Source organism: Mercurialis annua, linkage group LG3 (genome assembly GCF_937616625.2).
Source record: "Mercurialis annua linkage group LG3, ddMerAnnu1.2, whole genome shotgun sequence".
Taxonomy (NCBI): Eukaryota; Viridiplantae; Streptophyta; class Magnoliopsida; order Malpighiales; family Euphorbiaceae; genus Mercurialis; species Mercurialis annua.
In genome coordinates, this window is record NC_065572.1 from 9,989,344 (window position 1) to 10,011,952 (window position 22,609).

General features: G+C 31.5%; 3 protein-coding genes across 4 annotated transcripts; 2 read left to right on the forward strand and 1 right to left on the reverse strand.

Annotated features, from left to right (window-relative positions):
• Positions 1–2,828: 2,828 nt before the first annotated feature.
• On the forward strand, positions 2,829–8,445 carry LOC126673435 (serine/threonine-protein kinase PBL34-like). 2 transcript variants are annotated; one of them, XM_050367583.2, is made up of 6 exons: positions 2,829–3,246; positions 3,720–4,078; positions 4,195–4,330; positions 5,406–5,545; positions 5,648–5,771; positions 7,225–8,445. In XM_050367583.2, the coding sequence occupies exons 1-6, from the start codon at positions 3,054–3,056 to the stop codon at positions 7,740–7,742; spliced, it is 1,470 nt and encodes a 489-aa protein (XP_050223540.1). In that variant the 5' UTR covers positions 2,829–3,053; the 3' UTR covers positions 7,743–8,445. The 2 variants fall into 2 exon arrangements, with proteins under 2 accessions (XP_050223540.1, XP_050223541.1); XM_050367584.2 differs by having other exon boundaries at positions 2,830–3,246; positions 5,409–5,545.
• Positions 8,446–13,168: 4,723 nt separating this feature from the next.
• LOC126671786 (hypersensitive-induced response protein-like protein 1) lies at positions 13,169–15,626 on the forward strand. The gene is made up of 6 exons (XM_050365592.2): positions 13,169–13,261; positions 13,410–13,620; positions 14,097–14,217; positions 14,292–14,383; positions 14,950–15,046; positions 15,123–15,626. The coding sequence occupies exons 2-6, from the start codon at positions 13,432–13,434 to the stop codon at positions 15,473–15,475; spliced, it is 852 nt and encodes a 283-aa protein (XP_050221549.1). The 5' UTR covers positions 13,169–13,261; positions 13,410–13,431; the 3' UTR covers positions 15,476–15,626.
• Positions 15,627–16,365: 739 nt separating this feature from the next.
• Positions 16,366–20,319, reverse strand: LOC126671787 (mitochondrial outer membrane protein porin of 34 kDa-like). Its single transcript, XM_050365593.2, has 6 exons — positions 20,139–20,319; positions 19,905–19,972; positions 19,659–19,769; positions 18,198–18,287; positions 17,808–18,016; positions 16,366–16,961 (listed from the first exon to the last, which is right to left on the reverse strand). The coding sequence occupies exons 1-6, from the start codon at positions 20,185–20,187 to the stop codon at positions 16,661–16,663; spliced, it is 828 nt and encodes a 275-aa protein (XP_050221550.1). The 5' UTR covers positions 20,188–20,319; the 3' UTR covers positions 16,366–16,660.
• Between the last annotated feature and the right edge of the window lie 2,290 nt (positions 20,320–22,609).

Sequence of the window (22,609 nt, forward strand, 5' to 3'; positions counted from 1 at the left end):
ATTTGATGAGTCACACTACGAGACACGTGTGAAACACGTAAATCGACCATTTAAACACATAAAAGTTTATTTTATATGTGAATAACAAAAATAAATTATTTTTACTGTATATCTCACAACCTATTTATCATTCAATTATATTAAAAAATATACCAATAAAATTATTATTACAATAAATAAAAATTAGATAATAAATTTTATATATTTTTACTTATTTTAAACAAATATACAAATCATAAAAAGGCATACTTAAGAAAGAAGTTTCTTTTTGCAATATCTATTTTATGTCTATGGATATAAGATATGATACATTTTGTTATGATACTATTATAAGGATTTAAGGCATATAATGGTGTTTATTATCTTCATAATTTTTGCTTGAAATTACTTATATATTAACTTTTCTCTTTGAGATTGAAGATTTAAAATAAAAATTATGTTTATGTTTCACTAAAATTATTGGATAATCACGTGAAGATTATCTTCTTCTTATACTTAATAAAAAAATCACTCCATGAGAAAATTGTCAACAAAAGCAACAATAAGAAATACTTTTCTTTATAAAAGAATGTTTAATATTTTTTAATAGGAAAATAGGAGGTAAAAAATGAAAGTGAAAAAGATTGTTAATTTTGGTGTGATGCATTATTGGGTCAATCTGATAATGTGTCAACAATTCAATTGATACAGTCAGTATTTGCATATTGGAAAAGCTAAGTCACATTATATTTTATATTTTTGAGTAGACTATGAGGCTGATATTATAATGAATGATTAAAAGATGTTAAATTTTATTTATAAAAATATTATAAAAGTCTAAATTTTTTAATTTTATCCCTTTTATTCTAAAATGCAGGATTTCGTTTCAATCATGTCTAACTATGTGATTTTACTTATATGGCGCTGATGTAGCGTAGGCGTCACATTAGTAATATCGCGTAATTCGACTTTATTAAAACAAAAATCTGCATTTCAGAAAGACACATAAAAAATTGAAAGTTTAAATTTTTTATAAAATTTTAATGAAAAATTTGAACTTTTTTAATCATTTGGCCTATGATATAGAATTTTGAGTATCTCAAACACTATGTTCAGGAAAGAAAAAGTGAACAGTTTAGTCAAAAATTGAACACTCCTCTTTTAATTACTTACTTAATTAAATTATTTTATCAATTTAACTCGATTTATTAAAATTTATATATTTAATTAAACTTAGTAGATTGAATAATTACAGCTTTGAAGAATATAAAATTTAATTGATTATCATTTTTTTGATGTATTTGAATAATTCAATTTTAGCCGATAAATAAAAAATAAAAAATTTATCTAATTGAACTTTTAAAATCAATATAAAACAGTAGTAATATTTATCATCAGCTGAATTAATCAAAATTAAAAAAAGTTTAAAATGAAAATAAAAATAAATTCAAAAATATAGTTTTGGTTAATTATTTAAATACATTCAATAATAGCTAAGAAAATTTCCTTAAAAAACCTAAATAAAAGTATTATTAATTGGCACTCTCTCTTGCTGGTTTTTATTGAATTTACAAAAATTTAATGTTTAAAAATAAATTATCCGTGTGTTTTTTTCCAATTATATCATAATTTATTAAAATCGTCAATTATATTCAAATTTTTATTTTTATATTTTAATTGTACTAAAATTTAATAAATCCTTCATATTTGATGTATACTCTAAATAGGCCCTTAATATTAAATGGTACTAATTTTTTTTTTACAAACTTAAAAAAAAATTAATATTTTATAATAGTAATTTTTTTTTCATTTAAGGTCAAAGGTCTTTTTAAGTTTTTGAAAAAAGAGCACATCAACTCCTTAGGTTTTTTTTTTTAATTTATCAAAAAAAAGTTTTCTTTTTGAAGCCACTTGAACTCTTAATGTTTCTAAATGGCGCAATGTTTTTGAATTTTTTGAAAACAACACTTAAGTCATTTTTATTATTTTTTGGACACTTAATTCTTTGAATTTTTATTTATCTTTGTGATTTTTTTTCAAAAACATAGAGTTTATTAGCACTATTTAAAAAATTAAAGGTTTAAATGATTCATAAAAAATTTAAAAAGTTTATGTGCTCTTTTTGAATAACTTAAAGAATTTTTTTCACTTTCTGCCTTAATTTAATATAAATTAATTATGAGACTTACATTTAATTATTAAATTTTACTATTTCATATAATTAAACCAATCTCATATAATTAGTAATTAATCATATGGTTCTTAAATTATAATTATAAATTTCACTAACCACCGCCTTAATAGATTGTAGGTACTGATTTTTAAACCAATAAATTCCTTCCGTTTATTTTTCTCTTAACAATGATACGATAGAGAAAAAGCCGCATAAGCACCACATAAATAATAAAAAAATAAATTCTAAAAATCTAAAAAAATAATCTAAATATTAAATTTTTAAAAGTTTATATGGTTGATCGTCCATTTTGCACCATTTAAACGGTGTTACAATACATCTTCAAAATTACCGACTTAATTCAAGAATCATTTCAACATCTTCTTTTATGATTAGAAAACTATGATTCCTATAAATTTTTCTAGAGACATTCATGTTTAAACATTAATGAAACACAGTTTTTTTTAAATGAAAAATATGTTAATTGAAGAAGCTCTTTGTCTGTTTTATTTTTAAGCTATTGAAATGATATAATACTATATAACACAATTAAATAATATCTATTTGATAAGTAAGTATTAATATTATTTTATGATCAAATGATTTGTTTATTTGTCCGGAATATGCCAATGTTACTGTTAAGACCAATCCCTCTGTCTTATATTGCCCGAACTAGCCTTTTCCTGTGTTCCAAACTGCCCAAACTGCCCGTTGTTGAACACTTTCCCTGTTTGTGAAGCACCATCTCTCTCTCAAAACCTGCTTTTGACTAAAAAAAACACAACTGGGCATCACTAATTCTTCATTTCCTGTGATCCATATCCTTCAATCATTTCAAAGCTAGATTCTTTGACATGGCCTCTCTTCATTTTCATTAGTTTTTTTGTTATTTTTCCTGGAGATGGGGTTGGGTCCTGATTCTTTAAAGGTGACAAATTTAGAAGATAAATCAAAGAAAAACAAGAACAAGAAGAATAAAGATGATGATGGTGATGAAGGGTTTGGTTGTTGGGGTAGACTGAGATTGATGGGTGGTTGCATGCCTTCAAGATCAAAAGTTGATAACTCTTTAAGTGGCATCACAACTCAGTATGGTAATAATCTAATTATTTCTTATGTTTATTTAAGAATAGTATGTTTGAGTGTGAGGTCAAGTTTGTTTCTTTAATGTTTTTTTGTTTTGTTTGGTTGTGTTTTTTAGATTGTTGTTGTTGATGTTATTATTGTTATGGAATTGGATGATGAGAGCTCATTTATGCATACTGTGAGGTGGGAGGGCCACAAATTTAGGTTCTTTCTTTGTTTTTGTAAGTGTTAGTGAGAGTGTGAGACTAATAACTTTGGGAAGGTGGAGCCTTGATTAAGATTATGATGGCTTTTGTAATAATTTGTTATGTTTCACCATGTGTGGTTAAACAACACCAAATGATTGTTTTATATGTTTTTTAAGGAGGGGTTCTTTGATAGCAAATATCTTGTATGTTTCTTAGTAAATGATGCCTTGTATATGTTCTCCGAGCGCTGAGTTTGAATAGCATGTTTTAAGTTTTTCTCTTTCGGTTTTTAGTGGAAAGTAAAGCTGCCGATGACACGAGTAAAGACCAACCGATCGTTCCAGTGGTAGAGGCTGAGGCTCCAGCTATATCCTCTACCACCACTAGTAATGGAGAAAGTGCCCCGTCTACTCCAAAATTCAGTGAGGAATTGAAGCTTGCTTCACAACTGAGGATATTTGCGTTCAATGACCTTAAATTGGCGACTAGGAATTTCAGGCCCGAGAGTCTTCTTGGAGAGGGTGGTTTTGGATGCGTCTTCAAAGGTTGGATAGAGGAGAATGGAACTGCGCCTGTGAAACCTGGCACGGGGCTTACTGTTGCAGTGAAAACGCTTAACCACGATGGACTTCAGGGTCACAAGGAGTGGCTTGTATGAACCTTTTCTTCCTTTCATTTTACTCATTCATACTTCATTTAATGTTAGATTGATTTTTTTTTTCAACTTTCCTAATTTGTCGACTGCAAATGCGTTTCACAATTTTTCAGGCTGAAGTTAGTTTTCTTGGAAATCTTCTTCATCTCAATTTGGTTAAATTGATTGGCTATTGTATTGAAGATGATCAAAGGTTGCTGGTGTATGAGTTTATGCCTAGAGGAAGCTTGGAGAACCACCTCTTCAGAAGTAAGTTACTCAGATTGATACACCCGATTCTGCTTTACTTATCTTTTAAATGTAACTCGGAAACTATTGTATTCAAATTTCTGTTATTTACCACTTCAAATGTTGCTTGATCAAATTTGACCTGCTGCTTCTATTGGTGACATGTAAATACCGAGCCTAAGAATGTAAACATGGAATTTCTTGAGTGATTTTAGTGCATTAGATTGGGATATCAGGTCACCATGTTTCATTAGCTTAATACGGATTCTTAATATCATGTTAGAATGTCCTTGTGTGGTGAGAAACGGACAGCCTTGTGTTAATGTACTTACATTATTGTTCTACTAGAATTATAGAAGTTGTTGCATCTGACTTGTAGATGCCAAATGCATTAAAATTAGCTCACAGGTTATATCATATATGAAAAGAACACTCATATTATGTTGTTGTATTTTATATATATATGGGTGATTGTCATCCTTGAGAGTATAAAGCATAAACACACCGAACTTAATAGAATTGAAGAGATTGGTATGCTTGATATGTGCAACAATCAACCTGAAGCTAAACCTGGAGAATATTTATCACTGTCATTGGTTAAGAAGTAATGCACCTTTATTGGTGAAAAATTATGAACAAGGTTTGTTTTATGAATCATTTTAGGTAGCAACCTTAGGAAAATCATCTAGATAAGTCTTATTACCATATTTTTGTGTCAATATGCAGATAGTTGTACCTTTCATATAATTTAGAAATTGATTTTTCTCAACTTAATGGGAAGTCCTGTGCAAGTATGGTCAGTGCATGAGAAGGAATTGTTAAATTACTAAGAGTGGATTCATTTACAGCCTTTTGTTTAAATTATAAGCGCAACTGTGTAGTTGGATCTAATACAGTTCTTTGTGGTGCCATTAGAATTTTTATCATTTTTTTCTTTCATTTTGCATTCTCACCATCTATCGGGTAAAAGCAGTCAAAAAATTATGCTACTTGAATTTTGTGTTTCCTTTGGTCCCCCGACACAAAACCAATTCTATAATATGCATTTCCAAGGTTGATGTTTAATATTCTTTGGTAACAACCATTTCCTGTGCAGAAGGGTCCTTGCCTCTTCCTTGGTCTATCAGAATGAAAATTGCACTTGGTGCTGCCAAAGGTCTTGCCTTTTTACATGAAGGGGCTGAAAGATCGGTGATTTATCGAGATTTTAAAACATCAAATATCTTACTAGATGCGGTACATGGCTGCACATGCTTTATTGGAGTTTATTCTGTTAATTTCATAGATCTTTTTCTTTATTTCCCTTCACAATTTGAGAGAATGATATTGCCCTTATAGGATTACAATGCCAAACTCTCTGATTTTGGACTTGCCAAAGATGGTCCTGAGAGTGGTAAAACACACGTATCAACTCGAGTAATGGGAACATATGGTTATGCTGCTCCGGAATATGTGATGACTGGTGAGTGATTTTAAAGTTGCCTTCATAAATTACATAAAGATGCTTCCTTTAAGTTATTATAATAATTTCCAGTTAATTTCTGAATTCCCTATGCAACTCTGGATGATAATGAATCTATCAAACGGTCATTTGGAAGTATGATAGTTTACGCATTGTTTCACCTTTTAAGCAAGCAAGTATTTAACTTACCACATATGTCTTATTTAATGGGTATGGGATTGTCTTATGTCTTGTTCATGGTGAGACACAAATGAATCAAAACTGTGTGGAACTGCTAGAGTTGAGGTAAATAGGTAATCATATTAAAGTCATTTTATTAACACTAGCAAATGAAGCTCAACTTTTCGCTTAAGTTTATCGGGCAGTTCTTGTAGAACAACTCAAACTTGCATGTGGCCGTACGTCACCATGCTCTTTTATGTGCGTACGAGTGTGTGGGTGTTGTATTCCTTTTTAAACTTGTGCGACTCGTGTTATTGGGATGCCACAACTGCCACTGGGAAAGAGAGTGGAGAGTAGGATATGTTTATGGAATGTCTATTTGTTTCCTCTTGTTCCTTACTTGGGACTATTAGCATAGTGGAAACTATTGTCACCCCTCTTATGTCTTCTCGGACTTTTTATAATCATGAGTGCAACAGTGAATTTTATGCTGAAATAATAGCAGCAGTTGTACTGCCTGTAATTAGTTGCTTGAAAATTACTCTTAAAGCTTCATGGTTCTAGATCATAAGACCAGAAAATTCATACTGCCTGTAATTAGTTGCTTGAAAACTACTCGAGCCAAGCGAGAATGACTGCAGTGTCCTTCAACACGATCATGAATTGTATAGTTGGCATTAAAACTCGGGCTCTTGGCTTGAGCTGGCTGTTATGCACCAGTAAAGTTGCCTTTTTGTGAGGCTGAAGATGATCATACAAAATACTATGTGCACAGTAGATTAGATATCCCAATCAATTTTTTATTTTTTTTTGATAATTGGGGAGGGGGAGTGCTTGTGGGAGGATTTCAACTCTTATACCATTTGAGCTATAGCTCATTGGTCAAATTAAATTTTTTTACATCATTCTTTTTAGGATTGCCAGCTCTCTTTCCATGACACTGACAGTCGTGTTTTCTTATTCTTCTTCTTGTCCTAATCTGTCCTTAATGCTACTTGCTTAATGTTTTCTTTGTGATATTAAAATCTACTTTTCATATATATAAGAAGCTAAGAAATTTGGGTGTACTCGGTGAAATAATTTGATATGCCAAATGATGTTGTTTAGCAATCTACTATGATGCAAAAATTTCAGAACTTGTATTTTTGTTATTTTAACTGATTACTTTACATTTGAAATTGAGGTATCATCTACTTCTACATGAAGTGCTATATTTGGTAGAACTCTGTAATGTGAAAGTTATGGATGTTCAGTTAGCTCATTCTGATATGTTCATTTCACATTGGCTTAGGACATTTGACCTCAAAGAGTGATGTATATAGCTTTGGAGTAGTTTTGCTGGAAATGCTGACTGGACGGAGATCCATGGACAAGAACCGCCCAAATGGGGAGCACAATCTTGTAGAATGGGCAAGACCGCATTTTGGAGATAAGAGAAGGTTCTATCGACTACTAGACCCTCGTCTTGAAGGCCATTTTTCAATAAAAGGTGCTCAGAAAGCTATACAGTTGGCTGCTCAGTGTCTTAGCCGTGACCCCAAAGCCAGACCCCGGATGAGCGAAGTCGTTGAAACACTAAAGCCTTTGCCGGGCATGAAGGATATGGCCAGCTCTTCCTATTATTTCCAAACCATGCAAACAGATCGTAACAAATCAAATATGCATACAAAAAACGGCATCAGGACACAGCCAGGATTTATGACGAGGAATGGGCAGCCATTGCGGAGCTTATCCAGCCTAAGTGATACGCGTGCTTCTCCCTATAACCAGCCTTACCAGTCACCAAAGCCTAATGGGAAAAAATCATAGCACTAAAATTGCATGCACGGGTATTATCCTTAATAGCTCGTATTTCCTATTAGCTTGTTCAGTCATACTTTCTTTAAAAGAAATAGCACCGAGGGTGGTTCCATCATTTTCTTTAAGGAGGGATGATATTTTTGTTATTCATCATTTACACTCTTTCAGTAAAATGACGGAACAAGGCTCGACAACTTGCATGGTTTCCATTGACGTCGGTAATCATCGAAACTCCGGATGCCCATATGCTTTTATTCCTTATTTAATTACTTACTCCATTATTACTTAAGGTATTAAAGTAATTTTGGAGACTAAGATACCGGAAAATATGAAAAGAAGGATGCATTTTTCGCGAGGGTGACGTGTGACAGCATATTGTTGAAGGTTTGGCAGTAGGTCGATGAGGAGAGCGTTATGTGGTGTAAATTCATGTAGTTTTTCTTATTGGTTTTCATTGTCATCATCAAATAATGCTGCATTTACCTCTTTCCAACTTTAACATTAGCCTCTCTTCTTTTTTATATTGTTGATTTTATGCATATGGGTATCTTTCTATGTCATTGATGTAAATATAGGGATTATTATTAGTCTTTTCACATTGTCTTATTTGGGAATACACAGTATTTTGGAGGAAAACTGAAGGAAAGATTAAGGTGTATTATATCTTTCTATATCAGTGACAGCAAAAGTTGTGGCATTTCATTTACAGCAATTCATTTTCAAGTCCTCCACATGTATTATAATTTTTACTTTCGTTTTTTATTTGAAAATTAAATGATATGGTCTTCTACTTTTATTTCCGTTAATGTTCTAATTTTTCCGTTCAGTTTTGAAATTAATTAACTAAGTTAAAAAATTTAATCAATGAAGGAGGAAGGCATGGGATGGATGGTCCTAGCCCCCTCTATTTTTTAAATTAAATTGTAGGAATAATTAATACCGCTTTTATGAGATTTCTTTTGAATTACTATTTATTCTATTGAGTTTTAAAAGATAATTTTTGCTTATTCATCGGCCACGGTGTCAACAATATTCTTAAATTTTTAAACCTTAAAAATCATAACCTAAAAGGTAAAACTTTATAAATTTAGGGGTTTTTTTACTCTTTACATTTTGCTATTTTCCCTCTATTTTTCTTCACGTCCTTTAACTCAGCCACACCATCACTGCGGCCACACCTTCAGCTTCAGTCCACCGAGCAGTCTCCGAACGATTTCCAGTGTTTGATAATTGGAAACAAAAAACAGAAAATCTCTCAATCAAAATCACCCATTTTCAAGAGCACGTATTTTGTGTTTTTTTTTAAGGGTTATTTCAAAACTTAAATCCCACGTATGTTGTGAGACGCACGGGCTAAAACTAATATATATGAAAAAAGAATATATACTCTCATTATCTATGAAAGTTAGTTTGATAAAAAAAATCACATATTTGTTTTTAGATAAATAATAGGTGTATTAGCACAATTACAAAGCTGTGATTGACAAAAGTCTAAAAAAAAGTCAAACAAATTTACAGAAGAAAGTAAATTTTTATACTCATCATTTACGGAATAAGCAAAACTTTAATTGTTGTTTTTGTAGAACTCCACCGCTTTGCAAACCGCATTAAAAACCACTGAATCAACCTCAACGAACATGTTATTGAAGACCTTTTTGTTTCTTATTTTCTAAAATTCCCAAATGCAGAAACTATATTGTCTATCATAAAACTCGATATCTTTTGAGCGAAAGAATTCTAAAGAAAAAAAATTTACCATCATGATCAATGCTTCAATCAGAGAGTTCCAAAAATGAAAGATCTCAACCAAACTATAAGATAACACCGAATGAATATTGCACATATAAAGCAATTTATTTCAACCTAGCCAAGTAAAGCAACAATGAATGACTATATGAAGACTCGTTTCATCACAAGAACAAAAGAGCATTTTCATTACCCTTGAAAATAAAATAATGGTGCTATTTAGAGAAAGAAACGGTGCACAAATTTAATATTACAAAAGCTTAATTATTAAAACAATTATATATTTTTCCAACTTTTTTTATTTTTAGTCCGAATTTTTAAAATTCAGTTTTGACTAAAATAAAGATGTAAGAGGATCATAAAAATAGTCTCCTACACATAAAAAAATGATTCTCTAATTTTTTAGTGACAACTTAATTAGATCTCATACTTTGTACCTATTGTCTCCATCCTCAATTTTTTATGGGACGAAAAGAAAAAAGTTGTACACATTTTAGAGGCGATTGATGTCCCTAACAATAGGGACGACTTCCTTCCCCTTACATAGGGACGACTTCCGTCCCCATTTCATAAAGTCCATTTTTGTTCACATTTAATAGAGACTAATTTCGTCCCAATTTAATTGGGACCAAAATTCGTCCCCATTTAATTGAGATCACTTTCGTCCTCATTTAACTGGGACCACTTCCGTCCCATTTAATTGGAACAAATTTTTAAAAGGTCCCTATTTCTGTTGAATTATATATTTTCGGTCTCCTAATTTTGTCCCCTTACATCCCTTATTTCTCTAAATTAAACTGAAAAAATATTTGAATATACTTTTGATACTATGTTTGAAATTTTTGATGGTAAAAAAGTAAATTGGATCAACATGAAGCGAATATTTAAACTTTTTCAACTCTAATTTGAACAAATGTTTACAATTAAAATTAAAATTTGAAAAACAAATAAAAAACGACCATTTTAAAAGTTTGGGCTATAGGCCAAAAAATTAAAAAAATGAAATATTTTTGGATGAATGATGAAATATAGCAATTTGATTAAGTGTAAAGTGGGAACAAAAAAGTAGGGCCTTTTTTATGAAATACTGCTTTTTTCTCCAATATTTATTTTTTTACGACCCCTTTTAAATCCTTACATTTCATATAAGCTTTCTTTTTTTTTATACTAATTTTTGAAAAAAACTTTACTTTTTATATTAACTTTCGTTTTTCATTATTTTCTTTCATCATTTTTTTTTTCGCCATTATTTTCATGCACTTAATATTTATCACTTATTTAAATTTTGAATTTTTTTATTTTATTTTTATTTTTTTGATTTGTTTTTGAATTTTGACTTTTTTTTTTACTGTTGATGTTTTTTGTCAGTTTTAATATCAACACGAAATCAACACGAAATTAACATATGTAATAAATTAAATAATTTGAAGTCTTCAATCATTTTTTACACTAATATTTATTTTTTCAACATTGTTTCAATTTAATTTTAATTTTTTATTTTATTTTACATATAATGTGTTCTTTTTTGTTAATGTTAAAATCAACTAAATATCAACATAATATCGACACAATACCAACATAAGATCAACATTATAACATCACAATAATTAAACATCATTATTGTCTTCTTCACCAATGCTAAAATCAACAAAATATCAACCGAAAATTAACAAAATATCAACACTAATATTATAATAATTCAATATCATTATTTGGCTTCTTTCCCGATACTACCATATCATTATATAGTCCCAATTTAATTTAATTTACTTTTTTAGTTTATTTCACAGACAATATTATCTTATTTGTCAATGTTAAAATCAAAAAAACAATCAGTTGATATCAACATAATATCAACATAAAGTCAACATAAAATCAACAACACTGTAACATTACAATAATTCAGCAATCAATCATCATCAACAAATCGTTCTGCAGAATAAAAAAATAAAAAAAATACAATAAAACACAAGAAAAATACAGAAATAACAGAATTTTATTCCATAAAATCACAAAATTATTCTACATAACATGAAATGAGTATTAGATTCTTTAAAGATACTCTTTATACACGTTAAATGGTGAAAAAACGGTAAAAAAATAAACAAATTACATATTTGAAAATGATAAAAGGATAAAAAAATCAGATCTAAAATCAATAAGATAAAAGAAAGATGGCAGCGAGACGAAGGCGGAATGACAGAGATGGAACGGCGGAAACGGGACGGAGATCTGAGTGTGTGAAAGGTCAGTTGAGAGAGAAATGAGAGAGAATTCTGAGGAGAGAGAAAATAATTGTGATTATGAGATTTGTGTTAATAGAGTTCTATTTACATGAATGGTATAAAAGTAATACATTTTTTTTGTATAATAATTTTAAAATGTCAAATATGAGTCGGTATAAAAATAAATTAAATCTAAATGTTGTTTATTTGAATAAAAATTCCAAAAAATAAAAAATAAAAGGACCACATATATAGGTGCTGTTAACAGTCAATTGCCTCGCAGATTCGTGATGGATTTCTTCAAGGAAATTCAGCAACTCACCGGTAATTGATGGTATTATACCTATTATTGGTATTAGATGAACCCAATTCGAATGTGACCTCTTCATTTGCAACAAAATCTCAAAAAGAAATATTTTTAGTAGTTTTTCACAAATAAACCCATAACTTGTTCAATTTATATCATTTTAACTTTTCAATTTAAGAGTTAAAATGGTCCATATTGGACAATTTGTGGATGTAATTGTCAAAATTTACTGAAATGGACCTTTTAAAATTTTGATTTAAATTAGGGGGTCAATGGATACTTTCTCTCTTTAATTTTATCAGTCATAACAATCCTCTACGCCTTAAATGGTTAGCTCTCTTTAATAAAGAAATCACAAAAACAGTTGTATGATCACGACCTCAAACGACCATGTCAAATAATAATAAAAATAGGCCAAATGTATTTTGGAGTCTCTAAACTATACGATTTTTAGTTTATTAGGTCCCTCAACTTCTATTTGTCTTTTTCAGATCTCTAAATTTCCATTTTTTATTTTATTGGATCCCTAAATTTTTGTTTTTTGATTCATTGGTTCTTAAATTTTTATTTTTTTGAATCATTTGTTTCTTAAATGGATCTCTATTTAAGGACGTAAAGGACCTAATAAATTAAAAAATAAAAATTTAAAAATTTAAATAGAAATTGAAAAATCTGATAAATTAAAATAGTGTAGTTTAGGGACTTCAAATGGATTTAGCCAAAAAAATATATAGTATTAAGAATCTCAAAATCATGATTTCAGATTTCCCACTTGCCAATACTTTACTTTTTTTATGAACAACTGACAGTGCTAATAATAGCAATCTTATTCCATATCAATCTATATGCTTAGCTGGAATTACTAAATTAATAATAAAAGGAAATTACTAAGAATGTATGTCGAACCAAAATTGATTAATCGAACCAAATCAAATATCGAATTGATTATATTCGATTTGAAATTAGAAATTATTTTAGTTTTTGGTCCGACTCAATTTTAGCAGTAACCAAGTTTCAATTCAATTTTGATACAACCGAACCGAAAAATTAAAACCAAACTGAAAACAACCGATTATTTGAAAAATTAAATCCTCATAAAATTAGTTCGGTTTGATTCAAAAATTTAATTCGGTTAAAACTACATGCACGGCCTCTATTATATATACGAATCACCAGATAAATATTCTTGTTTATCAGCATAGTTAGACTTTTGTATTCAATAACAATTATAGAAAACAAGAAAATACTTGGTAATTTAGCTAACTCATGACTTGTGAGATATTTTTCTCTTGTTTCTTAGTTTATATAAGCTCATGAGAAAACTATAATTATTCTTACAAATTCTGTTTGCACTTCATCTAATATTTTCTTGTGAATTCTTTTGTTCAATTGAAATAGATAATCACATACTATATTTGAAATGGGGAACATTCTCTGCTGCACAACAGTTGATCAATCAACAGTTGCCATCAAGGAGAGGTTTGGCAAGTTTGAAGAAGTACTTGATCCTGGCTGCCATTGCCTGCCGTGGATACTCGGAAGTCGGATTGTCGGCAGTCTCTCGCTCCGTTTGCAACAGTTAGATGTTCGTTGCGAAACCAAAACTAAGGTCAGTTTCGGAATCTGTGTAGTTGTGTTACACAAACTCGGATATGGGTGTCCAAAATGGATATATATCTATATATTTGGCATGCTAATTTTTGTAACTGAAAATACGGAAATATGGATCCGGTACTTAGGTTTTGGATATATATGTATACATACACTAGACATAAGTATTTATGTGTTAGTATTAAAAAATAAAAAAATTACTAAAATATATAACATTAAATACAGTCTAAACTCTTAAAAATCAAAGCATGACACCAGATCCGACACATGATATGGCAACTCATGAATTATATCTCTTGAAGTGTCCACTTGTTGAAGAGTAGAATTCATATCATGTGTCGTGTCGCCATGTCAGTGCCACGTCATATCCAACACGGGTATGGCAGTGCAAAATGAAGAGTCCGGGTAACATATTTTGATACATTTCTGTTACCTAAATGTGTAGTGAGAGATGGAAATTTTTTGTTTCTGCAGGATAATGTTTTCGTCAATGTTGTCGCATCGATTCAATACCGTGCACTTGCGGATAAAGCTAGCGAAGCTTACTATAAGCTCAGCAATACAAGAAGCCAAATCCAAGCTTATGTTTTTGATGGTATGACAGATTAATTCTGTGTTTCAATTATCTTGGTGTAAGTGTAACTATAATTATTTGTGCAATTTTTTCAGTGATCAGAGCCACCGTTCCAAAACTTAACTTGGATGATGTTTTCGAGCAAAAGAACGATATAGCACGAGCTGTTGAAGACGAGCTCGAGAAGGTAAACATGTGTTTGTATCACACATCAACTTTTTTGCACAAATTTTACGAACAAAAGATCTTAATTTCATTTTTGAAATCCCTTAAATCTTGAACCTACATGTACAGATTTGAAAAAAATAAGTTTCTTTAAATTTTATAATCGTGAATTGTATTCCTATGAAAGATGAAAGAAAGTGAAAGGAATTTGAAAATTGACAAAAAAAAAACACTAAATCATTCTAATTTCTTTTATAGAGTTTATAAATTAGAAGTTCTCTAGTCAAATTTTAAGTACTAAACACAAGTTCAGAGTATAAGTATAAAAAACTGCATTGGATATTTACTGAAAAATAATCTAAATGAAACTCTTCATTATCTAACTAATATTCAGAATATACAAGAAATCATATTATAAGCTTCTTTTTATTTTTTGCACAAATAAGAGTCCAGGATACATTTCAAATCGAGTTCTACGGTTTAATTTAATTTTGAATCATATGTGTTCAACAGATTAACAGTTTGATCTCTCAGAGTCATTATACAAACTTGATTTAACATTAATTGCACCATGCAAACAATCTGCAGGCTATGTCAGCTTACGGATATCAAATCGTCCAGACACTCATTGTTGATATCGAACCTGACGAGCATGTAAAACGAGCCATGAACGAAATAAATGCAGGTAAAATTTACAGAAACATTAGTGATTAAATACACATAAGAGCAGTTATCTAAATGAAATATGTTGGGTTGAGCAGCTGCAAGAATGAGGTTAGCAGCTAACGAGAAAGCAGAAGCTGAGAAAATTGTACAGATCAAAAAAGCAGAAGGTGAGGCAGAAGCCAAATACCTGTCAGGACTCGGTATTGCAAGGCAACGCCAGGCTATCGTCGATGGTCTTAGAGAGAGTGTTGTTGGCTTCTCCGTCAACGTTCCGGGGACAACTGCAAAGGATGTTTTGGATATGGTTCTGATAACTCAGTATTTCGACACCATGAAGGAGATTGGTGCTGCTAGCAAGTCGTCAGCAGTATTTATTCCGCACGGACCGGGTGCTGTCAATGACATCGCCACCCAAATTCGAAATGGATTACTTCAGGCAACCACTTAGGAGTAACTATATTCAGACTCAAGTTTATGCAATGTACTATGCTGTATTTGATGTAATTAATGGTGCTCTTTATATTTATGTCAAGATTCTTTGCTTTTGTACAAACTATAAACTCGTTGAATATTTAATAGAAGTCAAGTGTTTTGCTCAATTCATTCTGCATATTTTTCAAGGGAACAACCATTATCAGCATGAACCAACTAAGAGTACTGGAGGGGCGGCAACTCCCTGACCGTCGATCATCAACTGTTTTCAGTTATCCTTTTGGCATCATTTTCCCGTTTTGATCTTTTCGGCCACTTTCCTTCTCCGACCCTATGATGGTGATCAGTCATCAATTATAACCCCACATTCCTTACCACTCCACCCTCTTTATCCAATCACTAACCTTTTTTCTCCTTTACTTTCTGATTCTACCATTGATTATTGATAGAAGGAAACAGATGACAAACTCAATAGTACATTACTACCATAAGTTGAATTCATTGCCAGAACACTAACATAGCGATGCACCTGCTAAGCCACCCAAGCTGAGATGCTAAACTAGACTGTTGCTTCTGCAATTTAACATTTTCTGTAGTCACTAAACAATTACAGAAGTTCCCGAGCACCTAACTTTGAAAGTAACTTCTCTGATTCATAAGTGACGACAACCCATGTTACATGCAGCTCAAGTCTCCATCTGAATTAGAAAACAAAGTCCAGAAGTATATTCACCATTTAAGTTAGATAGTCAGGCCAAACAATCTCCAGAGTTCAATACGCAAGTTCAGAATCAACTGGGGATTTTGAATGACAGTCTTCGGCATTCAACAATAATAAACCTGATCAGAACCATATTCAACAACAGAATCCAAAATGTAAAGCCCGATCGAATCAGAGAGCAATCATAAAAAAATGAACAAAAATATGAATTTTACCCTCTGAAAATAAGGGTACTTCACAACAGTTTAACTTTTGAGGGACTAGAGATTATGAGAACTCAAGACAATAATGCCACAGGTTTGGGTTTGACACCTCATGTTTTTTTTTATTTTACATCGAAAACCATCAAAATAGAAAGAGGTATCATCATGCCAACTCATACCAAAAGAGTTGCAACCAACCTTAAGAAAAGAAAACAGTCAGTTCCGACAGCTATACTGCACTTGTGATGCCTACTCTCATTAAAATGGGGCTAAGAGCTCATGGCTTGAGAGCAAGAGCCAATCCAAACTTGGCACTCTTATCAATGGCCTTGGAGTCCATCTCTCCAGAAACTGTGAGGAATGACTTTGGTCGCCACTCATGCTGGACGAGAGCACTTGCCTTGCCAAAGTTGTTCACTCGTGCCTTTACGGTAGTAAGTGGATCCAGTACATGTTGTGAACCAATGGTAAAAGTGCTCTCATTTGTTGAGAAGCTATGGTTGACCTCTGCACCAACAGCATGTGTTGGGTTCACAGTATGGTAGTAGGAAGCTTTCACAGTATCTCCCTTGTCATTCCTGTACCAACAGCATACACAATTCATATGTCGCACCAATTGTATAGCAGGATTACCATGGAAAATGGAATTAAATCATATCATAAATAAGTAAATAAATTAATGGGTGAGTTCACATAGTATAACTAGTGCAATGTCAATCTCTCCGGTCATATCCAATCAAACACTAGCTAGTGCTATGCTATGCAAGTCTCTCCGGTCACCTCCAATCAAACACCTAGCTAGTGCTATGTTCCTACATATTTAATGTAGAATCAAAAATTCTAGGAACAAAGGTAACATCAAAACAATCAAAAATAGAAAGTTGTTTCCACGGCATTTTCAATATGAGTTCAACTTTTACAGATGATGACACCAATCGTTCGAAATAGAGCAGTGGTAACACTGATAACATTTCTCAGAGAAAAGGAACATCATATCAGATGCATTTACGACAAAAGATAATCTAAGAAAAGTTCATTTTGGATGTTAATATGTGAAAGTGAAGATTTTGCAAGCCTTGCCGGTTATAATATCTGCCTCCGTGGACCAAAGGTACCACCCAACAATTTAAATGTGCGGTTATGCACTAAGACCAGTGAATAACAACATACACATCTCTACTTGTTGCATAAACAGTAGAGCTATTGCTGGTCACTCAATTATCATGACGTGGACTACTTAAAGAAAGATAGCTAACTCTCCTGCAAAGGTAACCCGAGGTTGTATTCCTCAAGAAGCTATAATTGATTGATTGAAGTGTTGGATTAGCAGCAAGTTGTCAGCATAAGAAATCTTTAATAAGCAATGGCTTTGGATAAGAATGCAATGGTCTCTTATATATCAACTAAACAAAGAAAACACTCACAGAGTTAATGAAGCAATCAGGTCTGCATTCGAGTAGCTAAGTCCAGCATTGCATTTTGTGACAGTCCCAGACTTGGTGTCAAATGATAGTTCCGTCCCAAGTGAGACAACATTGGTTCCGATCACACCAGATAAGTTGATAGCAGGATTAGGTGTCAACCCAATACTCGTACTTATAGCTGAATACTCATGGAGATACTGAAGCTCCATCTGGTGCATAAGATCGGGCAATTGTTAGATTTTGGATATTATACAGAAGACATAAGCAATAGGTGAGAAGAAGAAAAAAAACTGATTCAGATACTGTCCAATGAAGGTAGCAAGCAAAATAAAATTTATCCTAGTTAATTTTAATAATATACAAAAGAAAATGTAAAAGTATGTTAATTACCTTGCCAGACCACTGATCAGGAACTTTAAAGCTCAGAATTGCCTTTAGCCCGGGAAAATACGGTTCATCGACTGTAATAGTTGTAAATAGCTGAATGACAATGCAGATTCAAGGTAAGATTATAGATTCATAAGAAAGAGCCTCATATGAAATTAATATATAACAGAAAATATGACAACAATTGATGTCCCTATAGTTTATTGCCTGCATACGAATTTCAGCATTCAGAGAAACAAAATAATTAAAGAATAAACAATTGAGGATGTTCAACTTCATACCACTAGAAAATTTCATGCAGGACACTCCTAAACAGGATGTATAGGGTAGACATTTTATTTTAATAGAACAACCAAGTGCGTAAAGCAAAAAAATCTTCTAATCATTTAAGTTGATTATCTTATCGGTGATTTTCTTGTTCTGTCTGTCAATACATAATTTATTTAAAGTAACAAATCAACATACAAGTGCCTGCTAAAATACTGTAATATGCGATATGAAATAAAATAAGCAACATACCACAAAAACTTTACACCCTCAATTCTGTTAGGCAAACAAATTCTAAATGAAGCAGATACACAGTGTTCAAAACAACAACATCAAATAGCCTTAATCCCAAGTAAATTGGGGTCAGCTACATGAATTCACTTTTTCCATTCAGTGCGATTATGAGAAATCTCTTCACAAAGACTCCTAGTTGTAAAGTCATGTTGAATTATCTTTATCCAAATTTTCTAAAGTCTCCCTCTTTTCACTCCCACTGCCTTAATATGTTCAACCTTTCTAATTGGAGAATCAACTGGTCTACAATTCACATGATCAAACCATCTTAATCTAAATTCTCGTAACTTATCTTCAATACATAGGAGTTAGAAACATATATAAAAAAATCATTATAAAACATAAACTCGACTTTTACAAAACCATTTCCAAGACTTCCAGTGTAATTTTCCAATCCCCTGCAGTGCTCTAGAGACACAGATACCCAAAACTCTCACTATTGTCTACTTAAGAAACTTAAATGCATGTATTAAACAATAAATCAAGGGAAAAGGGTCATTTATGCCCTTAAGGTTTGGCTCTAGGATCAAAAAAGCCCTGAACGTTCGGAAAGGTTCAAATATGCCCCCAACATTTTAAAAAGTGAACAACTAGACCCCCATTTTGACTTATAAATGAGACGTTGGGAGCTGGTTGTCGAAATTGAGGGGCCCAATTGTTCATTTTTCAAAACGTTGGGGGCATATTTGAACCTTTCCGGACGTTGAGGGCTTGCTTGATCTTAGAGCAAAACGTTAGGGGCATAAATGACCCTTTTCCCATAAATCAATGAGCAACTCAAAGCAAGTACATAATACCTAACCCCTAAACCCAACATTAATAGTAATACTAAACTCAATGTGATCCCCGTTAACCAAAATAACTTAACGAACAATCAAATATGAAAGTAACGAAAAATCATACATTGGAATCTGTGTCCACTTTGATATCAGTGGTGACATTCTTCTTCTTCAGCTGGGTATTGATATCGGCCACAAACACGTCACCCTTCTTATGACCAGTAGAAGTAATAGCCTGCCATAGTGCACATGAATAACTACATTAGTTATAAGCTTATGAGAAGAATCATCATGTTTGATCCACTATAAACTAAATTCATGTTCAAGTTCTAGTTATATATTAAAAAGGAACTTGAAAAGACAAACTCACAACTCCTGTAGGAGAGTAGGTACTGATTGTGAACTTCTGGTCAGTCTGGTAATCCTTATTCAACAGATCTACAAAATTAGCATAATTTAGTAACTACCCCAACAAAATTAACCAGAATTAACGAAAATTAATAACTACCCAGCAAAATTAAACAGAATAAATTGCTACCCATATAAAATTTCCATCGATTCTCATCAAAATACCAAAAGAATTATCAAAAAATGAATTAATTACCTCTAGCTCTCTTGCCAATTTCAGTGTAGAGACCTGGACCCTTTCCCATGATGATGATAATGAAACCCCTAAACCCACAAAAATGAATGAACAAAGAAAATGAATTGTTTCGGGAAGCTTCTTCTTCGACGAAATGATTTATACTAACCGGAAAACCCTAATTTATTTATATTTCTCATCGGTGCATTTTTGTTTTTTGTTATTTTATATGAGTGATTAAAAAGAAAAGTTTATTACCCGTTGGATGCATAGGATAAGAGAGTTTTTAACCGTTGATTAGGGTATTTCTGATATTTCTTAACGACCACGTGATAGATAAAATTAAATTTGTATGAAGTGGATACTGATTTTCTCATATAAAATTGAAAAGTAAATGCTAAATGTTGATTACTGAATTTTTTTTTTTTTGGCAAAGCATTAATTTCGGTAAATAGAAGTACATAATGTTTGTGAGAACTAGATAACAAATATTACAATAATAACTCCTAAAAAGGAGGCTTTAAGGACTTTTTAGCCATTTCATGGGCCATCAAAGTACACATTCGCTTAACGTATGCAAAGTAAGCGAACGGTATAAAATTATGACTTCTATTATTGATGAAATATCTTTCTCGACTTATTTCAGTGTATTCACAACTTCGGGTGATATTATTCCTGAAAGACAATAAAAACTACAATAAGTGAAACTCAAAATTTTCATACAAATCATACCAATAAGTGTTACTATATTATAATTGCATCAGAACTTATCTTGAACATTGCAGTAGAGGCCTTCATCAACGTACTTTAACCTCACACGGAGTACTTTAACCTCACAAAGAGTACTTTAACCTCACAATGAGTACTTTAACTTCACAAATTGATTTGACAAATTTTATGTATAATTAATGAAATCTAAATGGAGTAAAAAATAATATATAAGTATACATATATTTTTAAAAAATATATGGACAATTTGATAATTTTCAGATTTTTTAAAAACAAAAAAAACTGCCACCATTAGAAACTCTCATAAATTAATTACAATCAAATAGACCCATCGTAAAAAAATTCAATTATTAAACAAAAGATAAAATATCCCAAAAACCATGCATAGTAATATTATTTTCATGTAAAAATATTCAGTTAAAGAAGATAACTTGAACTTGAAGATAAAAGAACAGGAAAAATGAAGGAAAAAACGGTTAATAAAATAGCCATATCTAACAAGTTCTTCATTCTCATTCTTAAGACTCATAAAAATGGTGTATTAAATTAACAAATAAATTAGAGAAGAAAACCTGTACAATAATGGTGTATTAAATTAACAAATAAATTACTCTTTTCAAAATCGAAATTTTGTTATTTCTAATTATAGATATAAAATCAAAATAAAATGAACAAAATGTTTTTGTTTAACACATCCAGTTATTGAATTGAAGAAACCTTAATTAACAAGGACGGTAATAACTGGTTTCTTCATAATTAACGTGGGTTTGTATCCTAACCAATTATTATTTATTAGCGTTATAAGATTTCAGTAATTATACAATGTGGTAATTCATGCAATTGATGATAACTAAGCAGTTATATTTTGAAAAGATAAAAATTAAAATAAGAGAACAGTAAATAAGAGAAAACAGTTACCAGTATTAGGAAGGAAAATTAAGGCATGAGGGGAAGATAATACCACTGTGGTTTTGTTTATTGTCGTAGAATCCAAATCGACAAGTCCAATTATTATGTAGAAATCCAATCTCTTGTAGCGGATCTTGCCGTTGATATGCCGATCTTATTAACTTTTGTTATTTTTGATGATTTGAAAGTTACAAAAATTAATGGAAAAAAAAACATAAAATGTGTGTTAGAAATCAAACCTGAAAATTGGAGGAAGGAATCTCATTTCCATTCCCATTTCCATGTAGTAACTTCTTTCAACCAATTGACAAACAACGGAAACCATTTTCAATGTTGTAGTTTTGTTATTTAATCATTACAAATATGAAATGCTTAATAATGTAGTTATTTAAACATGCAATTTTATAAACTATAACTACAAATGTAATTAGAGCAATGAAATTCAAATTTTAAAAAGAGAGAAAAAGTACTTATCTTTGTCACGTTTGTTGAAAGATTAGATGAACGCTGATGACTGTTCTGTCTGGTTGGCGAAGATGGTCGGGTGCCTAGTGGCGGTGATTGAGAATTTTACCCTTTAGCGGTTGAGCCTTATGCCCTTTGTGAATGAAGAAACGGCGCCGGCAATTGATTAAGGAACGGCGGCAGGTCGGGAAGTGGCCGGAAATGATGGTAACAATCACATCAAAGTAAACAGAATATGTGTTGGTCACCCAAAAAAGAGAAAAAGGTGACGGTTTTTACATCCGAAGTTTTTTGCTTAATTCCTTCTATAATTCACTATGTTTTTTAAAAACCTGTTTCAAATTTTCTCTTATAATCTCTATAACTCCAACAAAACCCACAAAATCAAA